Below are 27,288 nucleotides of genomic sequence, written 5' to 3' on the forward strand. Positions count from 1 at the left end.
AGAATACAAAGTCTACAGTGCTCACTTTATATTTTATTACAAGTATTCTCACTGTAAAAAGAAACAAAAGAAATAGTATTTTTCAATTCACCACATACAAGTACTGTACTCTTTTTTGTGAAAGTGCAACTTTTAAATGCAGAATTTTTGTTACATAACTGCACTCAAGAACAAAACAATGTAAAACTTTAGAGACTACATGTTCACTCAGTCATCCTTCTTGTTCAGCCAAATGCTAAGACAGACAAGTTGTTTAATTTTATGGGAGGTAATGCTGCCCGCTTCTTAATGTCACCTGAAAGTGAAAATAGGCGTTAGCATGGAACTATTGTAGCCGGCATTGCAAGATATTTACATGCCAGATACACTAAACATTCGATTAAAACTGCAATTAATCATGACTAATCACAATGAATTGCGTGATTAAAAAATTATTTTTTAGTTGTTTGACAGCCCTAGTTTGCACACTACTGTACTACTTTAGGATATTGTAATTTAACCAACCCTTCTTATACTTTGGAGTTCTTTTTAAAAAACCATTGCTACACTCAGGCCAGCAAAGAAATGGGTTTCTGGGTAATTATCATATATTAATACACATTGGCAATCCTTGCTGCTTTAAGTTGTCATCCCTCCCTTGGCCACCACCATCTACTTTCTGTGCTATGCTTTTAGCATACAGGCTGGTTATAAAATTTTGTGAGATATTAACTGGTTTAGGAAAACTTGATTAGCATTTTTTATCCAAGTACAGCTAAGAAAACTAACACTTTGTAACTGAGCAAAATGAATGATTCCCCCTCACAAAGTTTTAATGAATTTTTCCTTCTCCCATTTAAAGCTAAATGATGACAAACAATCCCCTCTTGAATGAAGTTGGCAGACCCACAGCTGTCAGAAGATGTTGATTTCTTAAAAAGTCAAACCATCTGCAAATAGCAAACTGTTGTCCCCAACCCAGAATAGCTAATAGGGCTGTGGTGACGTATTTTTAACTCAGAATTCTGTAGATGCTGACATTGCTTTTCCTTTTTCTAATGGGAGCTTTCAGAAGCTGATTGACAGGGATCCTAGTTTTGTTGAACCTTTTGGGAGTACTGTTACATATGTTAGCTGAAATCTTTCTTGTATTTTACACAAATATTCCTACCCATTGCTGTTACCATTTTTCCTATTTCTACAAAATCAAGAATAATTTCAAATCTGTGTCAGGATAGTCCTCTTTCTGCCAAGATATCAGAAATGATCCACTTGATTTTTAACTGATTGATTAATCATGATGTTCTATAATCTGATTTAATTCAAAGCAGAGTCATGCAGCAGTCCAGTTTGATTTGTGAAACTAGACAGGTCTGTGGTGGCTCATTATCTAACGATGGACATGGCCAACATATCCATATTGAATTTTAGACCTATTAGCAGCTTTTGTTACTGTTGACCACAAAGTTCATGTTTTTCTGTGAGGTACGAGAGGTTAGTTCTGGCTAACTGATCTTACTAGAGGAGCTGTAATAGTCAGGATTCACTTTTGTCAGTCTTCCTATCAGTGCATAACTGAAACTAATGGTAGAGCTCTTGTGCTGCAGTGTCATCAGTACATTTGTTTTTCACCTAAAGTTGAAAGTAGAAATAAGGTATTATACCCAGGTATAGTAAACTCTATAACTTGGCATCTTTAAATCATAATTGAATGTTTTAAACATGCTCTAGTTCAACTACAAATTGTTGGGCTGGAAGCAGGAGTCACTCGGTGAAATTCTATGGCCTGGGTTATACAGAAGGTCAGACTAGATGATGATTTATAGACTAAATTTATATAGTCTGAACTACACTGGAGTTCTACCAGTGCAGTCTGTGGCTTTGATGCAGATATGGCCCAACAAGGCTACACGTCCCAACGTGCAGTGTTCCGTCTTTCACTGGTTGCGGTGAGGTGGTGAATTGGTTGCTGGGACCTGTAGTCTCTGCAAACTGTACCTTTTAATTGAAGAGGTGGGCAGTTGAAATGTGCTTCATTTTACGCAAAGTAGGTACAGCAGCCCTTTGGCTGCTGACAAATTGCCAATGCAGCCCTCAGAGGGGCAAAATTTGGCATCGTTCTATTAGAGAGATCCTGTGAAAGCTGTCTTATTCAGCATCATCTAGAGCCTATGTACTGTAAGGCGAGAATGCTAGATAAAGCTAACATACTGGAAATATATTACAGTTTCTCTTTAATTTTGGAACAACTTGAGGCTATAAATGAGAAGTTCAATTTCACTTCCTGGAATAGACAAATATTTGGGTTTCTATCTTCAAGTGAAATAGTATAGAATACATAGCCCTTTATTTAACAAGGAGTCATGGCTGCAAAGCTGGCTTTTGAAGTATCATGTTGCTGTAGTCGGAGAGAGCCTGAGACGTGAGGGTCTGGTATAAAGCCTAAGGTCCAAACAAGTCAGGCTTCGCTGATATAAAGCCAAATTAGCAAGAGTTAAGATGTGAGCAAAAGTCAGGCCCTGTTACCTGCCATGCCTGCTTGGGGGTTCACTGTCCGGAACATGACCTTGACGAGAATGTGGTAGGGTTGCCAAAACACACTCCTAAGAAGTGTTAGGCACTGGACACTTGCATAAACACATTCCAGAAGGATCATGCCGGAACACTCTGATATCAAGTTATGGTGTAAATACACTCCCCAAAGATGATAGACACAATGACCCCTCATAAGGATAAGGTGAGGGCAATGGATAGAGATGTTTTGATCAAACCAACAGGTACAAATAGAGTATATGTAACTTGTTTTTATCAGTGTATAAAAGAGAGGAGTCAGAGGGGGGGTGTCTTTGTCTGGCTGAGGTGGGAGTGAGAAGTCCTGACGCTTACTGAGCCAAGTCCATTGATGTGGGCATACATGTCTGAGTATCCCTGTAGAATCTATAGGGTGCTGTTACTATCTTTGTTGGCAAAATCCTGACTGAGCACCTTCATCACTGAACTAAGTCTGTGGTCAGTTCGATCACAGTCTGCTGTACGTCCTATCTGGCCAGAGCCAGTGCAGCACACAGAGAGAACACGCATGCAGCCAACAACTGACAACAGTTGCAGCTTGGAAAACCATGTGAAATCATGCAGATTTCAGTAAATAACTGCCACTGAGTTGTCTGCTTTTGATTAATGAGCCATAAACATCTATTCCCATGTTAACACACAAATTGATTAATTTTTTAGGTTGCCTAGCCTAAGACAGGCACAATTAGCAAATTCAGAGTTTAGGCTTCCTCTTAAACTGAATCCCAGCATGTGACTATTCTTCTGAAGAGTTTGCTATTAGTCTCTTTAGTTTGGTTTAAATTTATCTGAAATATCAATGGAAAGCTTTAGTTGAGGTAAAGATAATGTCATAAGCAATAAAACAGAGCTATTTGAACTTGACGTTTTTCTGTTTGAACTCTCTACAAGTAACCTTTAATTATTTTAATTACTATACTTTTATGTTTTCTCATGTTTAAAAGTTATGCAGAAGAAAAATTAAACTTTTGTTTGGTTTTTTGCTGGGAGGGGGGGAAAGGTGGTGTCAGTGGTAGTGAGATATTTTAAAGGCTGCATTGGGGCCCTAGCAAGACGAATAGCTAATTTTTGTTCCAGTAGTAACTTGAATCTGCAGTGCTCCTTTTCTTGTAACCTGTTTGTGACAAAGAATCAGTTCAGTTATCCATGAAGTTGATGTCTCTTGGATTATCTCTGGGTGGTAACTAATAGTGATCAAAATAAACCAGCTTCGCTGTTCCCAGTTTAGCTTAATCCCATCAAACACTTAACATCTGTTTTATGCAGAGCTACACTAGATCTTTGTTTAAGATTTCAAAGCTGCCCATCCAAGTCTTCCAAACCAACCTATCATTTGATAATTAGCATATACTCACATTAATGGTGGTTAATGTGTTCTTTTCGCCACATACACATGCATTAATGGCGGCTAATGTGTTCTTCTCTCAGTAGTATAATTACATTGAGCATCATGCAGAAATTTGTAAATTTGCTCTGTGGTTGCTTCAAGGCTAGTTGAAAGCTGTGTACTGTATATTCCGAATTTGCAATTAACCATATGTATTAAGTTCATTGTTAGAATTTCTTAGCACAAATGATTACATTTGTGCTCAGTATTCTCTCAGCCTTATGTCTGCTACAAAGCCAAGTTGTAACCTTGTTTCTGCTTCATAACACTGCATAGATCCCTGCTGTGTACCATAGGCTCATGGAGTCCTCCACTCTTCCATACATAGGTTTTGGTATTGAGGTTGGTGTGGATTTTTATCCGTGATATTTGTGCGGCGTTTACATGCTTTTTTTAGCTTTCTGTATTTAAAAGTACTTAATTGTGGCTTATGGTTTTGGCTACATGTGACTTGTTCAATATGGCTGGTATGAAATGCGAAATTCTTTAGGGAATGCTTCTTGTCCCACTAGTGACCATTTTTGACTAACCATTTTAATACTTAAAATGTTTGAGTGAAGGTTATCCATCAAATGGGTGTGTACTGTCTGCACCTTTTAATACTAAGGTGAGAGTAGGAGCCAGGGATTTTCATGCTTTCTGATGGAGGTCTTCAGGGCTTAAGCAGAACTCTTACTCAGGACATGCTGCAAGTCTGAATCAGAGTGGATCCATCACAAGAAACTGTGTGGTTGCCAGATGGATCAAAAAGGGACCCAAGACACTGGATTTCAAGGCTTTTGGATCAGTTTTTAGTGAGTCAAGCTGCTTAGATCTCTGAACTCCCCCCTCCCCCCATAGTTCCTCTAAGGAAAACAATGTAGAGGAAAGAAAGCTGATTTGGGACCCCTAAGAAATACCAATAGCTTTGCTTGAGTAGAGAGGTGAATCCAACGGTCATTTTTAGCTTTGCATTGGTACATCCTGCTTCTTTTTTTCCTATTTAAAGAAGTGAATATTGGAGGAATAAATCAACTATATTTTATCTCCTGTCCAACATAAAATATTGTTGTTTACCTTCGCCTCTCTCCTCTTTTCCAGGCTGGACGCAAAGAAAGAAGTGATGCGCTGAACTCTGCAATAGACAAAATGACTAAAAAGACCAGGGACTTGCGTAGACAGGTACAGAATGAGTAAAATATTAATGTGATATAGTAATAGTGTTTATACAAATAATACAATTCTGAATGTTCCCTGTTGGAAATGTTTTGTTTATCTGAGTGCTTTATATTCTGTAATGGCAGTAGTCATGCTCATTTTTTTCTTGTCTAGTTCCTTGAAAGCTGGAAGCCTGCAGCACTTGGTTCTCATGACAATATTAGGTTTTGAATTGTAATCCCTTACAAAGAAGACATTTTAGATGTTCAATTATAATAAAACAGTTTGGACTCAAATTACAAACAAGTACATTTGTAGCAAGAGTGGTGACACTTGGGGACAATTCACTATTAAAGGGGGGAAAAATTACTTTAAACCCAAATGTGAATGTAGCAAAATATACAGGAGAGTTGAATTTATTTTAATTTTTCAAAATCCTTACATTGAACTAAACACAAAACTAATGGCATGTTGATAATATTTAGCAGAAAAAGCACAGATTTACTGACTGAAGCTAAATGAATATGTACATATTTAAAATCAATATTAATGTGCCCAAATGAGGGGTTGCACTGACTTAATCGATTTGGTTAAATTGGTGCAAAAACTGTGTGGCCAGCCACTATAGAGAAAGCCCTGGTCACGCATAGCAACAGAGGGATCAATTGTTAAACAAATATTCAAGATCCTTTTTGTGGCAAACACTTTCTCATTAATGAGATGCAGGAAAATAGTTGAACTTTATGCCAAAAAAACCCAACTAATTTTGATTTTAATTCTTAGCTCCGCAAAGCTGTTATGGATCATGTGTCGGATTCTTTTCTGGAAACAAACGTTCCACTCTTAGTATTGATTGAAGCTGCCAAGAATGGGAATGAAAAAGAAGTTAAGGAATATGCACAGGTTTTCCGTGAACATGCCAATAAGTTGATTGAGGTAAGGTTATACAAACCAATTGAAGTTAGCAGTTAAGTTATAGCTTAATTTCTATTTTGTTTTCAAACTGTATTCTAGCAGTTAACACATTTTAGGTATAAATAGGCTTGATATAATTCAGTTTTTTTCTAACGTCAACAATTAACAGCAATTTTAATTTTTTTGTAACTTTAAAATTTTTTTTATTAGAAATCAAGGGTTAGGGCAGTGCTGACACTGGGGGTACAGAGGCCTCTCTGCATAGTTGAGGGGACCAAGACAGTGGGGCTCAAGAGGCTGCAGTCCTGGCCTGATGGATCAGAGGCCTCCCAGCCAGTGCTGTGAGAAAGACAATGAGCCCCTGGCCACAGTGTGCTGCTGAACAGTGCCTGCCTGGAGATGGCTCCTACACTCATGGCTGACGAGTGGGGCCATGACAGCAGAGCTTCAGAAGGCTCCCTGAACAGCTGTGAGGATTGATGACACCTGATCCCTTCAGTTGTGAATAAAGCTGTTGACTGGACATAGCAAAGACCCCTGGCTAAGGCTGTGAGGAGGAGGAGTTCTGGGCCACAGGGAAGGCTACCCAACTACTTGAATGGCTCCTGCTTGGGGTCTGAGCTATTCAGCAGTGGGCAGGCTTTTCCTGTGGCTGGGGAGTCGTTCTCCTCCCAGCCCTGCCTGGGGCGCAGGGTGTCTTGGCTCTGCCCTACCATGATCTTGCACCTGCAGGGATCACTGGCTCTATGGCAGCACAGAGAGTGCTGCAGTTCCACTATCATGGATCCGCTCACTCGCTCCTGTGACAGTGTGGCTGCAGCGCAGGGTCTGTGCTGCCATGGGGCTGGTGACACCTAGTCCCTGCAGGCATAAATGGGGGAGGCTGCACTCCTGCCAACAGTTATGAAATTTTTTCGTCAATTTCAGCATGTCAGCGGAAATTGATGTTTACTGAAATCTATTGATTTTGAGCTCAAATCCTGTCAAGCCTAAGTATAAACCTGAATGCAGACAGTTTTCTAAAGACTAACTCATTTGTGTAAGTGGTGATACAACAGTTTCTTTTGCCGTGGCTTATGTTTCTAGTGATCGCATACTGCATAAAGAGATGCATTGTATTTTCTAACCATATTGGGAAGGTTTTGGAAAGTTGTAATTTCAATATTGTGGATTTGTTGTTTGTCTGGGTGTACTACACTAACTGAGATCGTTCTAAGCAGAGACATGAGTAATCACTGTCTCCTTCATGTCTGTGAATTGAGCCTAAAATATATGTTGATGTAAAGATCATTGAAACATTTATTATTGATAGGTGAAATTGGCTTTATGCAAAGGCTTGCGGAATGAACACTACAAAAAGAAGAATTTGGATGCAAAAGCCTTAGATAAGATCGACATAAGAATATTCATTGAAAATATAAGCCATCAAAGTTAAACTTTTCCTGTCTGTACAACCATTTTTGAACAATACTAACTTAAATGGCGGACTTACCTGTTTTAATTAAAATACATGAGAAGTCAGTCTATCATGAAAGTTAGTCTTTGGCAACTGGTATTGCAGTAAAGAAAAAGATTCAAGTTCATTCTGGGTTTTACTGTGTATGTCTTAGTAATATTAACCTGCTGCCTTATTATTCACACTTCCAGTTTTATAGTGTTGCAAACACAATTATAAAGGAACATAAATCCATAGTTGTAATTGTTTACTGCTTATGCATAGTTAGTTTTTGCCAAACCTTGAAAAGTTCTGTTCTGTGTATTTACATACTGTCACGTTGATCAATTGAATGATTAATTTTCACCATTAATCTCAACTGCAGCCAAAAAAAAGCAAATGCTGATCAAAATGTACTGTATAATAATGCCACTTTGCTGTTGAACTACAAATGAGTTCATGTGACTTTTAGGCTAATCTTGGGTACTTTCACACAACACAAAGTATTTATTTTTCTTTGAGAACAAGGCAATTGTCAATCTTTCATTGATCTGACTCTTGCATTAATTCAGCATGCCATTTTCTTACTACTTTAAGGTACTCTTGGGATCATCGCACCTACACATTAGATAGACTGTAAGGGCTTTCAGCACAGGAATCACACAAGGCAATGTTTACCTTTAAATAGTTAACATATAGTTAAGCTGTTTGGAGGTACTATTCATAAATAAAGCAAGGGGAATGAATTTAGGTTGCCAGGGCAATCTCAATTCCCTGACCTCCTCTTAATACCTTTGGCTTATTGGCTTATTCAGTGATCTTGGTGCCCCCTAAAGCCCCTTTTGTTTTTGGTTGGTACTTGGTATAAAGATTCTCCATACATTATGCTTATTTGATTATATGTGAAGTGCTTAACTGTAATTGTCTGATGGCAATTATCCTTTATAAAATCTCACTCCTCCTGAAGTGTGGAACTTCTTTATGCAGTTTTGGAATCTGGAAATCACCTTATGATGTATATCAAAGGAAATTGATAAGCTTGATAAACATGCTGTGGTACTTCTCTCCAGCCAGAGCTCACTGTAGACAAATGCATCTAAATAGTGATATGAGGGTATTCAGAAACTTGGGGGAGCTTTCCAAAATATTGCAAATCATGCATGTCAGAGGCAAAAACATACAGCATGGTGGCTCTCTGAAGTACTCCTTGCAGATAATTCATACTTCAGTATATTCACTCATTTGGTTATAAAGCCAAATGCCAACAAAAGTTGAATAGGGGCTACTTTGTAGCTGAAACACGAAGCCAAAAACAGTAACTTTAAATTTAAATTTGGCACTTCTTGTCTTTTGTATCCTCAGTGTTGCAGCTTTAATGTAGTTTTAATAGCATTTTCTTAAAAAGATGAAATAATGCTAACTTTTTGTCTTCCCTCTTTGGCTCAATAGTAAGGGAATAAGTCACTTCTATTCCAGAATAGCATCCATTCAGGGAGTTACATCAGCATAGCTCTAAAGGTATAATTATACTACTGTAGTTATGCCAGACAGTTCTGGATAGACTTGAAGAGCACTGAGCAGCTGTCCGTCTCAGCACGAGTGATTATTGACTTTACTTGTGTTTAAACACAAAGCTGCGAATCAATTTTTTGGGAGCGTCTATGTAGTCATACGTTCTGTCCTTCAAGAAAGAATGCTCTTGTGCAAGTATGCATTAAACAGAACACTTCTTACTGGAGTCAAAGGCTCTCTTAATATGATGTGCTACTGCAATGCATCGGAGATCTTTGGTAATCACTTGCTTTCCAAAGTGTAGCTACACCTGTAGAGTAACGTGATATATGGGGCTTGTTTACAATGCACTGCATTGTGAACTACAGGGGTGTGAATTGCAGAGCCCACCAAAATGTTGTGCTTTAACTGCACTGCATGGACATGCAGCTGGCATGAATTAAAAGGTACTTCGCTCATGCTAGCATTGTCCTGTTTGAAGGAGGACCATGCTGACATCAACCTAGTAGGTTATTTTTAGTTTGCTCCAGCAGAGTCCACATGGTGCATTGAAAGCACAATATTTTGGTGCACTGTTCAGTTATCTCTCTTCCCCCCTCCCCCCAGTCTGCACTGCGATGCAATGTAGGTATAGCCTAGATTTTTACAAACCTCTTCACACTATATTAGAAACATTAGTTTCCAAACATCTTTTCTTTTTCCTAGTATGAATAGAGAGCCTTTGCAGGATCATGTGTAGTGTAAGTTTGCCTGTAAAGGAAGAAACTTAACTTCTTTAGGACTGCGTTTTAATTAAGACCCTTCTTGAAGACATCTTGAACAGAATGAGCTGTTTGTCTCATCTGATAGTTACTATGTAAGGCTGTTTTAAGATTCTGCTGTTGTGCGGGGGGGAGGGAGGGAATCTAAATACATCTTCAAAAACAATAGTACAACAGGAGGTTAATTAAAAGGTTTCAGAAGAAGACATCCTATTTAGTGAGACTAGATGTGGCTACCTCTGTTTATATACTGTAGTGTGTGTGTGCATGGTACTTTATCATAACTTTGTCTTCAGATCTGCCATTGGGTGACACACAAAATCAATGTGACATCACAGAAAGGTGGAACACCTGAGTTGTGTTGTGCCTCATGCTATAATGGACACATTTAAAATGGTTTTTAAATGTAAAGTTCATTATTAAGGTTATATTTCTTAATGTGAATTAAATAGAGCATTTTTTTCAAAAAAAAAAAAAAAAAACCTGGAAAAACAAATTCCACTATATGCCACCTTAAGAAATCCCCACATGGATCACTAGCAGGCTTTACACCTGGACTTTCAGAATCCTGGCACGGACCTCTACCACTTGACCTATGGGAGTAACAGTCATCTTCTTTGTGGACCAGCCACAAAGTGCTGAGAGGAGGCTGCAATACACATTCTGCCAGTGATTTACACAACTATTTTCTGGAGAACAATGGGGATTTAGGAATCTTGGGTTCTGTTTTTGGCTCCAGGATGGAAGTATTGTCTAGGAGCTAAAGCAGTAGTTCCATATAGCTGAGCACATAAGTCTGGCAATTTCATTTTGAAAAGCAATGTGGATGAAACTTGGATCTGTCATATTTGATACCTGTGTCTGGTCTCGGCTCTCCCTGAAGTGACTTTGTGTAGCTTTTCAACTTCTTTTTTTAGTGGGGGAAGATACTTGACTGCCTTCTGTGGTGGGGGCTACACATCCTTGATCAATAATAAGGGTTTTGAAGTGTATAGTAGAGGTGAGGTTTGAACTCCTGGCTCCATAGGCTAAGTTTATTTTGTTGCACGTTCTTCTGTCCTCCCAGCAGAACGGGCAGCTGGATTCAACCAAAATGGAACATCCCACAAAATCTGGCACACTTGTGGTCTGTGCTTCACAGATAAACAAAAGTTTCTATGCCCCAAAGAGCTTCAGTTGTATGCCCAATTCAGTTTGGTGACTCAATTTCAGTAGAGGGGAACTAACTGCCTTCTTTTAATTTGAGGGCTTTGTGTGGCTTGCCTCACTTCCTCTTACCGTACTGAATAGCATGCTTCAGATGGCTTTCAAAATCACTGTTAACTCATGAAATTAGCTATCTGTTTTACCCTGCATTTATAGTGAAATTAACACAAAAAAAATTGAGTATCAATAGAAGTTACTTTGAGAACAAATCTGTTAAGGTGACACAGAAGTCCTGCAGAAATTAAGTTGAATTGCAAGTTATAAAATCCCTAACTAAACTTATAAGAGGTTACTCTTTCTCCCTCATCTTCAGTAGCCTTGGTAGTCAAACCTACAGCCAGGGTGGATTAACTTGAAGCACAGTGATTTAAATCACCAATTTTAATTGTGATTTAAATCAGCAAGCAGAAAACCATAATTTAAGTAATCATTTTAATCATGTTGTGCATTTGTACTTTTTAGTTATTTTCCTAAAGAAAAGTTGATTTTCTTTGGTTGGTAACCATTAAAATATGTTGATTGCAACTAAATATAGCCTAATTTACACTGTTTGCTACTAAACTTGCTAGAGAGGGTACACGATCTCTGCATATTTATTTAAGCAATTAACTTACATTTATTCAGATTAATTTATTTTTTACATTTTTGTTAGAAAATGAATGATGATTCTGATTTATTAGATTAATTTTTTACTTTTTGTGTCAAACTCTGTTTGGGTGGAAATTCAAGTTTTTTACTAAATAAAACTACCTTAAATGTGCTGGACACAAGAAAAAATGTGTATCAATGCTTTGCATTTAAAACTGATTTATTAAAGTGTAGTTAGTTAGTGAATTGAACTGATTGTTTCTAGATCACCATGTCCTTCAAGATTTTAGAACTAGTAAATTTCATCCATACATCTAGCTGTTATTCATAGATTAGAAAAAGAAAATAAACTTTATTGCATTTTCAGCTCTCTATCGTTTTTTTTAGTTTGAATGAACTAGTAATTGAAGTGAACCAGTCTCTGTATGTGCAGAAGACACTATTGTCAATGGTTTAGCATTTCAACAAACTCTTATTCCAAGTACTTAGCCAGTGACTTCCACCCGTTCATTGGTTTACCTCACTTTAAAATTTGGCATCAGACGTGCTGCTTAATATTTTTGTTTTTAATTTAAATTATTTTAATATATTAATTTAGATTGTCAATTTCAAATTTAATTTTAAATAGATTTATTTTTCTTTTATTTAATGTAAATTCATAGATTTCAAGGCCAGAAGGGACCATTGTGACCTGACCTCCTGTTTAACACCAGCCATAGAACTTCCCCAAAATATTTCCTAGAACGTATCTTTTAAGAACATCCAATCTTGAATCAGGATGGATTGATTTAAATCAAGGCAATTTAAATCATTGATTTAAATCAAGTTTCCCACGCATACTTCTTCACATATTTCTTAAACAATGATGCAAATCTGATCACTAAAACATGTTAATTTACAACTCAATATAGCATTTTACAACATCTAGGAGGGTATAGTTTGTGTAATTGTTTAGATAACTTGATTTTTATTAATTTAGGAAATAGTACATAATACCCACTACCTGTGTCAAGCTGCAGATGCAGCAGCAGTACATTAGGAATGGTAAGAACTAAATCTCTCTCTCTCACACACACAAATAGCACTTATATTTTATTAAACTATTTTTTTAAATTTCAGATTTTATTAACTCTTAACAGATAAGTCATCACAACACTAAACGTACGCTGTCCTTAAATCTTCTACAACTAGCTTTCATCTTCCCCACTCCCACTGTCATTTTTATTCATAGACTGAAACAGAGATACAAGTTTTCCTGCTTTTTCAACTCCCAGTCGATTTCTTAGCTTTGAATGAATAATACCAAATGATGAAAATATTGTCTTTGTGCCTGCCGAGAAAGCTACTGCTATGAAAAGTTGGCTTAGCAACTGAAGGAACTCTGTTTCAAGGTGCCTGGCTTATAATTTCCACCAATTCAGGAGAGTGACTTTGTTCAAAACATCATCAGTAAACATGTACTGTTTAAATGGTTTTGTTCCAGCCCTGGCGTTAACTGAGGAGTGATTTTGAGATGCCTATGCCATGGCAGCATCATCTTCTTCAGAAGTTAGGCATCTATCGTTATATCTGGGGTTGACAATGTTCACAAGAAAATGAGGTGGAGTTAGTGCTTAATCCATTCGCTTCTTTATTGCCTGCAGTTTAACTTTCTGGTGAGGTATTTCTTTCTTCAATGTCTCTTGAAGTGCCTTCCAAATTTAGACAGCATCAGCAATGCAGCAAGAATTTCTCTGAAGTTTAAGGCTGTGGATATATAGGCTTCAGTATACTGAGATTTAAAAAGTATCAGTGACGGAGACTCTACCGTAAGCCTTTTAAAATCATTCCAGTGGTTAATTAACCTTAATGTCAAAACTTTCTTATTTCCTGTCTGAAATTCTCTCATTTTAACTGCTGGCCCTTGGATTGTTTATACGTTTGTCTGCTAGATTGAGGAGCCCATTATTAAATATTTGTTCCCCATGTAGACACTTAGACTATAATCAAGTCATCCCTTAACCTTCTCTTTGTTAAGCTAAATAGATTGAGCTCTTTGAGTCTATCATTGTAAGGCATGTTTTCTAATCTTTTAATTATTCCTGTGGCTCTTTTCTGAACCTTTACAATTTATCATCATCCTTCATGAGTTGTGGACATCAGAACTGGACACAGTATTCCAGCAGCAGCTACACCACTGTGCTAAATAGATGATGAAATAACCGCTCTACTCCTGGAGATTCCCCTATTTTTGCATCCTATGGATCACATTAACTCTTTTGGTCACAGTGTCTTACTGAGGGTTCATGGTCAGCTGATTATCCACCATAGCCCCCAAATCTTTGAGAGTCACTGCTTCTTAGGATAGTGCTCCATTCTGTAGGTACAGCTAATTCTTTGTTCCTAGTGGTATATGCTTACGTTTAGCTATATTAAAACACATTGTTTCTTTGTGCCCAGTTTACCAAGCAACTGAGATTGCTCAGATTCCGTGACCTATCCTTTTTATTATTTACCATTCCCCTCAGTTTTTATCACCTGCAAACTTTATTGGTGGTGGTATTGTTTTCTTTCAGGTAACTGATAAAAATGTTAAATAGCATAGGGCCAAGAACTTACCCCTGTGGCACCGCACTGGAAACATACCTGCTTGATGACAATTCCTTGTTTACAACTACATTTGAGAGGCATCAATTAGCCAGACTTTGATCCATTTCATGTGTGCCATGTTACTTTTTTATCATTCTCATTTTTTAATCAGTGTTGTGCAGTACTGAGCTAAACCTATGTTGATTTGCATTATTTACCCTCTTTTAATTCTGTATGAATCTAGTCCTGTATCAGCTGCTCCATTATCTTGTCCGGGATCAATGTCAGGTTGACAAGCCTATACTTAACCTGTGTCATTCTGTTTACCCTTTTTAGAAATTGGCATGCTAGCTTTCTTCCGGTCTTCTGGAACTTCCCCAGTGCTACAAAACTTACTGAAAAATCAACATTTATGGTCCAGTGAGCTCCTCAGCCAGCTCTTTTAAAACTCTGGGGCACAAGTTATCTGAACCTGCTGACTTAAAAATGTCTAACTTCGCTAATGCTACATTCTGTAGAGATGCTAGTGGAATGGAAAGAGTGTTATCCTCACCAAATGATGAGACTGTATAATCTGGTTTTCCCCAAATACAGAACAGAAATATTAATTGAATGCTTTTGCCTTTCCTGCATTATTATGATGATTCTACCATTTCCATCTAGTAACAGTGTCAGTGTTTTTTGTTTTGTCCCTAATATACTTAAACTCCTTACTATCTAACTCTGCTGGCCCTACGTTTCTGCTTGTGTGTCTTTGCTTCTCTATCAGTTTTTTTACAATTCCCAACTTCTGATTTGTTTGTTATTGGCTTCCCTTTTCCCCCATTTGTTATGTATTTTTTTAATTTTGTATAGCGGCCTTCATTTCCCTTCTAAATCAGGTCATATTTTTATCCAGCACAGCCTTCTTTCTCAATTGTGGCTTTTGGGGCATTTAATAAGGGGTTCTTAAATGAGTCTCAATTATCATTCACATTTTTCTGATTAGATTCTTCCTCCCAGCTGATTTGGCTCATAATTGTTTTCAGTTTTCTGAAATTGGCCCTTTAAAGCTCTGTGTGCGTGTGGTGTTACTGGTCTGGGCTTTATTCTGCTTGCACATTATAAATGTGATCAAGTTATGATCACTTATACCTAAGCTACCACTTATTTTTAGTTCTATCTACTCATTTTCAGTTCTGTGATCAGGTCCTCTTTATTTGTTAAGACAAGGTCTAATAAAGAATACCCCCATGTTGACTACGGCAATTCTTAAGGTAGGAAATTGTCATCTGTAATGAGAATTTTCAAGAATGTTTTATTATTGACAGCATGAGACCTCAGTATATGTCACTCAAATTGAAGTCCCAGGTTAACAGGTTTTTCCCCCTACACATTATACATAGGTGCATAAGAAAGCAGTCATCCTGTTCTTTACTGTGATTTGGTGGTCAGTAGCAGATGCTAACTAATACCCCCAAAACATCCATTTTTGTAACGTAAATCGCTGATTTTTATCCATCGTGTCTACAGCAGAACCGACTATTTGCTCCTTCAAGGAGACAGCAGAATCTTCAGGCTCAGTGTGTGGCTCTTCAGTCCCCTCACTAGACTATTCTGAAGCGTGGCTTCCATTCCAACCAAAGCTGTCTGTCATTGCTTGGCTAATTTTCCTTTTCCTTCTCAATAATTTTTACATGCATGTATTACCATAACAGCTGGACTGTGACCAGACGAACATTTTGGCGCACGTCCACTAAGTCTCAGGAGACAACTTTGTAATCAACTTCAGTGGTTCAATTCCTATTTCAAAAGTGAAACACCAGTAAATGTTGAGGAAGGAAAGAACTTTTATACACAACATTTTTAATAAGTCAGAAAGGCAAAAGTCAATAATTTTAAGTTTGTTACTATGCAATTTAATAGGAAGACTTATTTCCCTTTTAAAAAAGGGATTGTAGTGATTGCAGTTAAAAGGTACATTAGAAAGAAGTCCTTGATGGATGCTTGCAGTAGACATTTGCTGCCTAGAAATGCCATGGACTTGACACAAGATCTGCTGAAGGATATTTTGGGATGGAGAATGTTCCTAATATTTAAAAATACTGAATAACTTTTGCTTTTTTTTGGTGTAAACTGTCTCTCCAGTACTCTTGTAACAAGTGTGTTCTACTCTTAGGTGGGATTTTATCTTAAAGCCTTCACTTCAAAGAAGCCTTGATGTAAGACCAGGAAGCAGAGCCCTCTTGTGTGCTGTTTCACAAGCATCAGTTTCTTAGCTGAAGGGACTATGCTGATTATTGAAAGGGATTACTTAGGCAGCTTTTCTTGGGACATTAGGCTCTTGCATGTAGAGTTTATTTCCCCATTGTCAGTGAGGACTTATTCAGTGAGAATCAAATTACAATTTTTTTTTAATTTTTTTTTTTTAATTAAAAGAGTGAAATTTTGGTGTTTCCTTCTCCATTAATCTATTGCAGGGATTGGTAAAATTTTTCCATCTATGACCTCAAAATCATCCACTCTTTCCTATACCCCATTTCCTGCAGTAATTTTCACACTTCTCCCAGAATCCTTGCCCCAAAAAGCCTTATGTGGTAATTTATATACCAGTATATACACATTTTATTAAAAATTTCATGATTTATGCATAAGCCAGTGCTATATCTCAACTGAATCCAGTTGCTGCAGTTAAAGGTTATTTTCAACAGAAGGGCTAGAAACATAACTTGTTTCTAAAATGAAAGCTTACAATCTGTTTTTTAAAAAGTAGATGCCTGGAAAATGGTTTCAAACTTGCTCAGAAATCACCTGGAGGTGCAACCCCCCCACCCCCACAGTGAGCCACTTGGCTTCAGGAATGATTGAAACATACCTCTTGCGTACATGTTAGAGATGTAACTTATTTGGGTTCAGGGCACTACCTATATGTAAAGGTCATGACTGCACAACGTTGTAGATACAGATTACGAAAATCACACAGAAAATGACTTGGACCTTGGGCAAGCCTGCCAGAGCTGCAAATAGAACTTAAGTCTCCCAAGATCATCCTGCTTTTCCAGCATCAATCATTTCACTTACTCATATTTTTGTTTTTAATCATACACCTGTTCAAATGCTTAGCTTTCTCCCCTGTTTAATAGCAAATAGAACATAGTTTTCTTGTTCGAGTAGGTTTCCTAAGGATACTCCACTGTAGGTTGTCTTGTGTCCCTGTGCTGCTGATCAGAGAACTCTAGGTAGTGGTGTCAGTTAAGCCTGCACATGTGCTGTCTCTCCTCAAGCCCAGGGTAACCCCCTCGGTTCCTTCTTAACCACCTCTGACTGGAGATGGAGGCATTAGCCAGTCCACTTGCAATTGTTGGTTTCTTTAGCATTTCTAATAATTAAGCTTATAATGTGTGATGTATGGCTTGTATCAGTCCTGTTGTAATTGAGGGCATCTATACACTACAAAATTAAACTAACTTAAACCCACCCTAGTAACTATTGTGATAGTTCATGTCCGCACTATCCTCCTTTTGTCGTTGGTGTGTTCTAATCAGGAATGCTTCTACCGACTTGAGGGAGAGTATGGGGGCCTAGGGCTTCTCAGCTCCTATTGTCATTTTTTGTCAAATTCACAGCAGGGAGCTGTGAAATAGATAAGAAAGCTGGTGGAGAGCTCTAGTGAAAGAGCCAGGGCTGTTCCCTGGGCTCCCAGCTTCCAGCAGGACCAAGTGTGTAGTGTGCGCGCTGACAGAATTTGTCGACCTAGCTCTGTAGTGTAGGCAAGCCGGAAAGTCAGAGGTTTAAGTCAGAGATGAAAAGTCACATTAAGAAGCAAGGTATTTGGCATCAGAATCTAATATTGATATGAAACTATATGCTTCATAATTCTTGGGGCCTTTAATCTATCTAGGCTCATACCACAGTCCTTAGCAAAATATCTGAGCCCCCTATTTTCCCTGTTCAGTGAGCCACTTTATCAGAAATCTCTGAAAACCAAAATTCCTATCTTATTTGCAATATTGAGTTCCAGGATGAATTTGCATTAGAAGAAAAATGGCCCCAGATTAAGACTGAAGAACAGGCTAAGACCTCCAAATTCAAAAATCTTTTTTTTTTTATTTCTCATGTGAGATAGAGCAAAATATATAAATAAGTCTGTTTTCAACTATGTAGGAGTCCAAGCCTATTTTCCTTAACTAATTTAGCTATGGATAATCCAGACAGCAGTTTAAAACAAATATGTGCAGTAAATGACCAACATTAATATAACATCTAAAATCTGATGCATCTTCCAGACCTAGCTAACCTCCCTCATCAAGTTAATTGTAGTCAGCTAATCCTTACTGTGGCAGGCAGCCGACTCCCCCCTAGCGGGTCTCATGCTCTGGTGGCTTGTAGTGGGTCAGGGCGTCTTCAGTCACCCTGTCTTCCCTGAGGAGGGGGTAGGGACCCGGACCCACCCGCTCCTCCGGGTCCCAGCCCGGGGGCCCTATGAGAAGCAGCTGTGTGCTGCTGGCACCATACTCCCAACTGCACTTCTCTTCCCCTGGGCTAGTTTTTCCCCTCCTTCTGGCTTCTTGAGCCTGGTACCTTCCTCCACAGAATCTCTGCACTCTGGTCTGTTCCTCCTCGCAACTCAGCACTCCAACACACAGCACTTCTACTCCTCCCAGCTTGTCCCTGTCTGCGGCGGAGGGTTTTTATGGAGCACCTGGCTGGTCCCTAATTGCCCCCAGCTGCTCCTAATTGCACCCTAACGACCCTCAGTTAAACTGCAGGGAACAGAGCCCGGAGCATTCTGAGGCTTATATATCTGCCTTCAATCACTTTCCTACAGCCTTCTGCCTTCACTGTATCACATTACATATTAATTGATTTGATGCACTTAATATCTTTTAGAACACTCTATCTTCACACAGCTTCATAATTGCAAGCAAAATAGAAAAACCTCACCAAAAGTACTGCACTCTCATATTTCTCAATGAAATAAGATGTACAAACTCAACACAGCATACACAAATGAAAACAAGCAATCATTTTTACAGTACAAATTTTGTGTAGCATCTGTTACACAGCATCTCAACACTACACAGAATCATATATGATAGCAAGTTTCATAAAATGCTGGTGTATGAAGAATGAGCACTGAAAGTGTTCACTAATTCATGAGGGCAGTAGCAGAGGGAAAAGAAAAACTGGGCACAGGCAAAGGAGAAGATACATATTCAAGATGATATATGAAAAGAAATAAAGGCCAAAGTGGAGGGAGGAGGGAGAGAAGCAGTCTGAACTGGAACAAGTTAATGGTGAGTTTGAAATTAAATAGTTAATGCAACTTTGAACTGGGTATTGAGATGAATGGGTGACTGCTGGTGGTGGAGGTTTGAGCATTCTGCTTATTCAGAAGTCTTAGAGGCCATACAAGGGAGCTGCAGTAGTTAAGATGAATGGAGGTAAACCTGGCAGTATTGCTGTATGGTAGGGATTGTTGAAGAGGTGGCAGTGGTAGATTTACATATTTTTTAGCTTTCAGGCCAAAGGAAGATGCAAAGGAGGATGAAGGCAAAAGGGAATTAGGAGCTAGAATTGATTGAGGGTATTAGTGTCTGTCTCCCCTTCCATTCCTCCATAGAAGCACTTCTTCTCTTGGATGACAGGCAGAGACAATGAGTAGAAAAAAGCCATTAAAGGTGTCAAGACAAGTGTTTCAGTGTAAAAGTGGTTTGGAAAGGAAAAAGTGGTAAAAGGAAAGATAGCTGGAAAGCAGTAAAGGGCTAAATTACTTTCTACTCTAGGTACCTCAATCTTTTCATCCCAACAGCACTTACTTAAATAACGTTTTTTGAGTGGTTCATGACTGGATACCTGTGTTCTAGTATTTTAATTCTTAATGTACAAGTTACCAACAATAACTTAATGCAACTGATGCATATCTGAATTCTAATCTTATTGATCACAGGATTGGAATTGAGATAAGTAATGCCATCAGATTCAGTTGAAAGTTTTGTAGAAGGAATTTCTCCACTAAATATTACTTTGTCACTTTTTTTCAGAAATGCAGTTTACTTACAATGCCTATCAAACATAATATGAGCCACAGGTGCTCTGTATCACTGAAAATTGGGCCAGTTAAATATTGGGCCACCGCATTCGAAATTTTTGGCTAAAGTTCATAAACTTAATAATCTTTGCTTGCTGCTCATGTGGGGGGGGAGGGGGAGAGAAATCTTGTATTCAAATCTCCTGATCTAGCAGCACAATTGGAGACATGGATTTTGTTGGTGAAAGTGATGTCTGAGAGACTGCCTCTAGTAAAACACACTGATTGTTTTGAATTCTTGTATGTTACCTTTGATACAGTATAAAATGTGTCCTAAATTATATTAACCAACACCCATGTACCATAGAAATGTTAAGTAGTTGAGGAGGTGATAATGGCAGTGGAAAGAGAGGATGGACCTCCCAGCCAGGTACAAGTAGCAGGCTTGAAGTTCCAATACAATGAACTACTTACAAATGTACAGTTAGTAACGCAACTATCTAGCAAAGACTAGGCAAGGTAGATAAATGATAAAACATTGGCTGTCTGACCTGGCTGTAGACAGAAAAGGTCACAGAATTTTTCATCTTCACACCGACCTGTACTTGTGACCCATTTCCTGTCAGAATTTGTCATGTGGAGAGATGTATAGACAGCAGTAGTTGGGACTTCCAGCATAGTTAAGAGGGCCAGAGAGACCATTCCAAACATATAAGCCAAAGTGCATGTACTGAAGCGCTTTGACAAAAATTCAAAACAAGTGAAAGTAGAAATCATTTTCTTTTGACAGTAAATCCGTTAGAGCACAGATGTGATCCAAAATAAAATACTGCTTTTTGCACTGGCTCACCAGTCCATTCCTTTTGTTATAGCCAAAATGTTTATGTATTAGCCCAACTGTTCTATGAAGGTTCATATACAGCACTAACTGTACTAACTCATTGTTTTCCAGTAGTTCATTAAAGTAACACGACTAAACATCTCTCATGTTCTCTCATTCTTTCCCCAGAAGGAGAAGCATGCTCAGTGAAGTGTCTCCTTTGGGTGGGATTTTAGGTTTGTGATTTTTTAAATAGATGTCACTGTGTTCGTTAGAAAAAGTAAGGTCAAAGAAATGCACCTTGCATTTGAAGTGGAAGGTAGTCGGTTGTGATGATGCTTAGTTCCTGAGGATGTTGATTTCACAGTCTGTGACTGGCCCTCAAGAGAGTCCTGTGTCCTGCATAGATGAGCTTTAACATAGAGAGTTCTGTTATGCCAGAGAGCTGTGGTTGTTGACCAGTCTTCATCTTGGATCTTAGGCAGTTGTTTACATGCCCTGGGTCCAGGCCATGGAGCGTCTTGAAGATAAGGACGGAGTCTTTGAACTTGATTTGAAATTCTATTGGAAAACAGTGTAGAGGACAGTTTTCGTATGCTGACAGTACCATATGTTGCTGAGACAACACGCTGCGGTGAATTGTACCAATTGGAGTTTCTGAGTGCTGAAGGCTTCATGCTCAGGAACGTGACATAGCTGTAGTCAACTGAGAAAAATGACAAGATGTGAATAACCAAGGCCCAGGTCATCATCCACCAGGATGGGACGGAGTCTCCAACCCACAGAGATGATAGATAGCGTTACTTGCAAATGCTGCTGTGTGAGAAGTACTCTTGGATTTCTTGCTAATGCTAAACTGTGGATGGAATTGACTAATTGTGGAGGTGTACATTTATCAAAGGAGTCTGCACCAGGACTGCACACACTTCAAAATGCTTTCCACTTCCCACCAGTCTCTGTTCTGTCTTGCTCAGGTTCAGCTTCAGCCAGCTGTTCTTCGTCCATGAACTGACCTTGTGCAAATGTTGGATCATCTTGGTAGCAGAGGTGTGGTCATATCTCGTAAAGGATAATTATAGCTGTCTGTTAGCTGCATCTTGCTGGCACTTAAGTGCGTGTCATTTGACCACTTCACCTAGTAGGTGTTGAATAGAACCAGAGAGAAAATAGATGTTTGTGGGACTTGAGAGGGGTGTAATGGTGGTGCAGTTTTCCATCACTGTTCATTTGGGTGTGCCTCTCTAGGAAAGACTTGAACCATTTTAGCACAATATCCTGAGAGATCCTCTCCACCTTTGAGACAAAAGTATCTCATGGTCAGTGGTGTCAAATCTGCAGAGAAGTCCAGGAGAATGAGAATGCGTGTCCACCCTCTAGCAATTGACCAGAGGAGATCTATGAGCACTGCTAAAGCAGTTTCATTTCCATATCCTGGCTTGAGTCTGGATTGTGCCGGGTCTAGAATGTTAGCTACAGAAGATGAACTTATAGTTAGACTGTATCTAGTTTCTCTGACCTTGGTCATAAATGGAGAAGTTTTATGTAGTGTGGTGGTTGGCTAGAACAGATATATCCATGGTTGATTTCTTCAAGTTGGTTGGGGGCTCTTGCATGTCAAAAAGAGGGGAAGAGAAGATTCCTTCTGTGAAGGATGTGCTGTGTATTTTAGTGAAGAGTGGCACCTCTCAAGCCAGAAAAGGCAGGTTCAGATTCCCAAGTCTTAAGTTTAAACTCCTTTAAAGTGTCCAGAACTTTTTGATGAGGGAATGTGCTGAAATCTGGGAATGCAGGTGGACTGTTGGTTGGTGGGTATAGGTAGAGCGGATCTGAGAAGGCTTCCCAAATGCAGGTTATCTCGGCAAAATAGGACGACGGTTCTTTCCTGCATATGGTGCTCATAAGTAGCTTCTTGGGGCAGGATTTGGCAGCATCTGATGCAGCTTGTGAAGATGAAATAACAAATTCTTGTCTATTAACTTCGGTGTTTTGCTGTTACTCGAGTTTCTGTTCTTCTCTTCAGCTAGTGCAGGGTGTCAGAAAACCGAGGAACACTCACTGTCTAGGCAGTGGGGAGCAAGAGGGTGCCGTTTGGGTCCGATGGCCAAGGTTAGCATACAATGATGACGATTCACCAGGTCCTCAGTTCCTTGCCTTATGGGTGTAGTGCTGTTGTCTTTTAGTAGGCTTTGGAATTTATGGAAATTAATGGTCGAATCAAGGCTACTGATCTTTCCTTTGATCCATCGATTGTAGTCCAGGAGCTGGAAGGTCTCTGGCCCTTACTTGATAAGGAAATCTCCTCTCCCTCCCTGACTGAGCTTCCATGACAGTTAAAATCCCCTGAAGAAAGAAATTGTCTTCCCGTATGGGGGAGGCTTATCAATATAAGACACTCAGCTTTCACAGGAACTGGACCTAGACTATGAAACTCATTACCTGAAGAAATAATCATCACAAGCCTGGTTGTATTCAGAGGTAAATGAAACATTCTCCTGCAACTTAGCTTTCACTTGATAAATTCTGTACATACAAACTCAACTTGGAAATGAGTAAAATTATCTCCTACAGGCTTGGAAGAAAGCATGGAGTTTTAATTTTAATACCTAAGGAGATGATTGAGTATTACACTGATAGGGGGCATGTGAGTGCCCAGGGCTATAATTTCATTGTTCCCCAGTTTTGCATTTGTCACCTGTCTATTTGACTGCCTTTATGAGAAAGTTAAGTACCTTTTTAAACGCTCTCATTGTCTCCAGGCTTTTGAAGCCTAAAAACATTTTGACTTCCATTTTTTCTCCCTTGTTTATAATGAAGCTTGAAATGAAAATTTCTCTTGTTTTTGCAACAGCATAATCCAGTGTGCACAGCCCTAAGAACAGTATTAATTTTAGCTTTAGACCATAGTTCAACTCAGAGGAACTTTGAAACTCTGACTAGTTATTCTATATGCCTGGCACATTTTCAGAAAAAATAAAGATCATGATGACCTTAAATGTTTAATATGCTAGTAACTATCTTGCCTTTAACAATTAAAATATAAACTTTCTAAGGTATCCACTGTGGAACTTTATCCTCTTTGCAACTTATTGTATGATGTCTAAACTATGTTAAGGATGGTGTGTTAGGGTGTGGATTCTGTTAACATTTGTGAACAAAGCTTTTCAGAGACTTCAGCTTTTTTTCAGGAAACTTCTAATTGAAATGAATTTTGTTTCTTTTTGGATTTTCAGGGTCCAACCCCTCAGGTTTTTCATTTTTTTCACTGGTGAGGAGAAAGGGAGGACCTGCTTTAATAGTACTATTTGTTAATTAAAAAAGTCTGGAAAAAATGGGGCAGGGGAGAGCTAAAGAATTAAAAATACATGTCTTTTATTCTTGCAGTTGAAAAGAGTTCGTATGTGCTCTTGCTTTCTGTGGAAAATTCAAAAATTGAAACAAAACAAAACATGCAGTTCAAAATGACAGCTCTTCCAGAAATTTCCAATGAAATGCTTGGTCAAATGCCTCTTTTTCTGTGGAAAAAGCTTCCTTTTCCAACAGTTTTTCAGTTTAAAAAAAATTGTTTTTGACCAATTCTAGTTAGCTTTCTTTCTGCTTCAGATTCAACCCACGGAGGGAGGGGGGGGAATTGTGAGAACCTTCCTGAAAACTCATGAGCTTTTTCCGCACTAACCTGTTTGTGATCTCACACCCCTTATATTTTTACTTTTAATGGGGTGTAAGAAAAATTGAAATTTTTTCCCCAGGGGGAGGTAAACTCTACAAATGTACCTTTTCTGTGCAAATTTTGGGCACTCTGATGCCTTGATGATGGGTAGAGTGAGCCTTTTGGCGTGGCTGCTTTTTGAGGGTTGTAAAAATTAAGCAAAAGGGTGATAGTTACTCTACTAAAAGTTGCATAGCTTAATACAGTAATTTAAGTGCAGGACAGAAGAGTCCTGAATTGTATTCCTTCTGCCATTTTGGTCTAGTGCAGCGGTTCTCAACCTTTTTTTCCCCGAGTACCACTCGGGAAAAAAAAGGGAGGGGACTTGCGGCGGGGTTTCGCGGCGGGAGGGATTTCCAGCAGGGTTTCACGGAGGCGTGGAGAGACAGGCGGCAGGGTTTCGCAGCGGAAACAATGCCCGCCGCCTAAACCCTTCCGCCGTTTCCCCATTTTTGGCGGCACAGTTTCGCAAGGCCGGGTGGGAGGGCCCATCCGGCGGCGGCGGATTCAGCGCCGCGCGTACCACCCAGCCCTCCGGTAAGTACCACCGGTTGAGAACCGCTGGTCTAGTGAGTGCAGCATGGGCCTAGTAGATGTTAGAATTGGGTTTAAGTGCCAATTCTGGAATTAATTTTTTGTGCCATTGGGTGATGCTTTTTTTTCCTTTAAACCGAGCCTCTATTTACCGATACATACAATAGTGATAATAGTGGTGCATAGTTGTTATGATGGTGGTTGCCTTGGAAGTCCCAGAGCTATTTATCCACTTCATAACTAGAATATAGGAATGTTTTTGCAAAGTAGACTACTCTGTATTAGAGATGGGAACAGAACTTGAAGCTCCTGAGTCAGTCCTGTAATTGGTCAACTAGATTGTGGTGTTTTTGACACGTTATCACCTCCAGCATTTTTCTCCAATCACAAATCTTCTGAACAAAACTGGCTTTTTAGTTTTACACACACACACACCCCCCCCCCCCCCCGCCCGAATTTAGGCAATGAAAATGTTTGGCCAGCTTTCAAACATGTGCAAAACTTCTGTGAAGCTAAAATAATTTTTTCAAAATTTTAGTTTTGTGAGAGAAGCAGATCTTGTAATATTTTGCCCAAGTATAGCTATCATTATTGTAGATTAAAATTCTTGTATTTTACATCTAATTTTTAGTATACAGATAAACTATATTAAATATGTTAAATGAATCCCTGTCCAAAAAAAATGTCATGGAAGTTGACATGTTCCCACTAAATGTTTTGATTTGAATAAAACTGCATTTTTTGGATGGAAAACTGTTCCATCAAATATTTTTCAAACAGCTCTATTAGTGATACATATTTGTCTATGTCTTCATTAAAACAAATTACTAAAAACCCACTTGTACCAACAAGTGCAGTAAAGGGAAGATCTAGCAATTAAAAAAAAAATCACTTAAGCATAAACACACAAACCTATTTTCAGGATATGGATCCTGTTTCTAAATGATGGTGGTAGACTGTCTGGCTAGAGTTCTTTCTTCAGCATGGCTCTTCACGGAACCTGCTCTAAAAGTGGCCTGCAAAAGGAGGGAGGTCTGGGGGGGGGAGGGTGCCTTTCTTTGCTTTATAATGAAATCCTCAAAAGTGTTTTCAAAAGTCCTAATACACACCTAAGACCTCAGTCTCCCAGTAAAATCATGGAAGGCGAGACTTGACATGCTTGATATTTCTACTGTAACAAATAATGGCCTCCTTCATGCATTGAAAAGAAGTGGAAAAGGACAAAGTTAATTCATTTTTCCTTATGCAGATCTCCTTTAAAGGATTACTGACAAGAGTCTCTTTAACATCAAATCAGTACTTGTAGAAAAGCCAGCTACCTGCCTAGGCCCAGGTGTTAAATGATTGAAAGTTTCTCTTCTAGCAATTGTTCTTGATTTTCTTCAAATTTTTATTTTAATGACAACCCCATCTCATCTGGCTGCTGTTTCTGTAGTCCTGAAACCAATGGAAACACTGTTCCTTATGCATCAGCTGCTAGGCAGCTTTATGATTGAAATTCTGTTTAACAATAACAACTCTCTCTTTAGCATGATGGACAGGAGTAGTGTTGAAGAGGTCTTAGCAATGGTCTGACAAGTTGTTGATTTAGACACAGGCAGTTATAAAATATCAGTCTTTCCCTAAAAAATAGATTCACAAGAATCAAAACTTAAACAGCATTGAAGTACCTTACATGGAAGCTTTCTCAATGGCAGGCACTAGCAATTTAAAAGAAATACTAGAATTATAGCTAGTTCCTGCAGCAACTTATTCCTGTATTGACTTTCCACAGAGTGTTGAGCCTTACTTAACTGACCCTCTTTTGTAAAGTAGGGGATGCCTAATTTAAGGCATCATCTTCTCATACTCTAGTACCATTGTTAATTAATTTTAAAGTTAAATTAAAAGATCTGAGACACATTTGGAGTAGACAGCGTTCTAGAAAATTCCATCCAGCTTTTAGTTTCATTTTGTAGCAGTACGTTAGTTCAGTGTGTAGCAAAGAGCTATGTTGAAGTGGTTGTATTTTGTGCATTTGTCACTTGCACATCCAGGCAGAATTGTCACTGGGGGGTAAACTAAAGCTCATTCATCCAAACATTGGCAGCAACAGTAGTCAGCCTCGAGTCAGTCCTGCCTTTTAGGATATACAGGGCAGTCTCTTGGAGATGGTTGCA

General features: G+C 38.8%; 1 protein-coding gene across 4 annotated transcripts in view; it reads left to right on the plus strand.

Moving 5' to 3' along the window:
* Window positions 1-27,288, plus strand: part of CTNNA1 (catenin alpha 1) — a 200,290-nt gene that overhangs the window by 119,973 nt on the left and 53,029 nt on the right. For all 4 annotated transcript variants that reach the window (XM_067566787.1, XM_067566788.1, XM_067566789.1 and 1 more), the window contains exons 8-9: window positions 5,018-5,098; window positions 5,858-6,010. In XM_067566787.1, the coding sequence (XP_067422888.1) occupies window positions 5,018-5,098; window positions 5,858-6,010 (234 nt within the window). The remainder of the gene's footprint in view (window positions 1-5,017; window positions 5,099-5,857; window positions 6,011-27,288) is intronic.

The sequence above is a fragment of the Emydura macquarii genome, unplaced genomic scaffold, assembly GCF_026122565.2.
Source record: "Emydura macquarii macquarii isolate MOO-44397 ecotype Brisbane River unplaced genomic scaffold, CSIRO-AGI_Emac_v2 contig_2768, whole genome shotgun sequence".
Taxonomy (NCBI): Eukaryota; Metazoa; Chordata; order Testudines; family Chelidae; genus Emydura; species Emydura macquarii.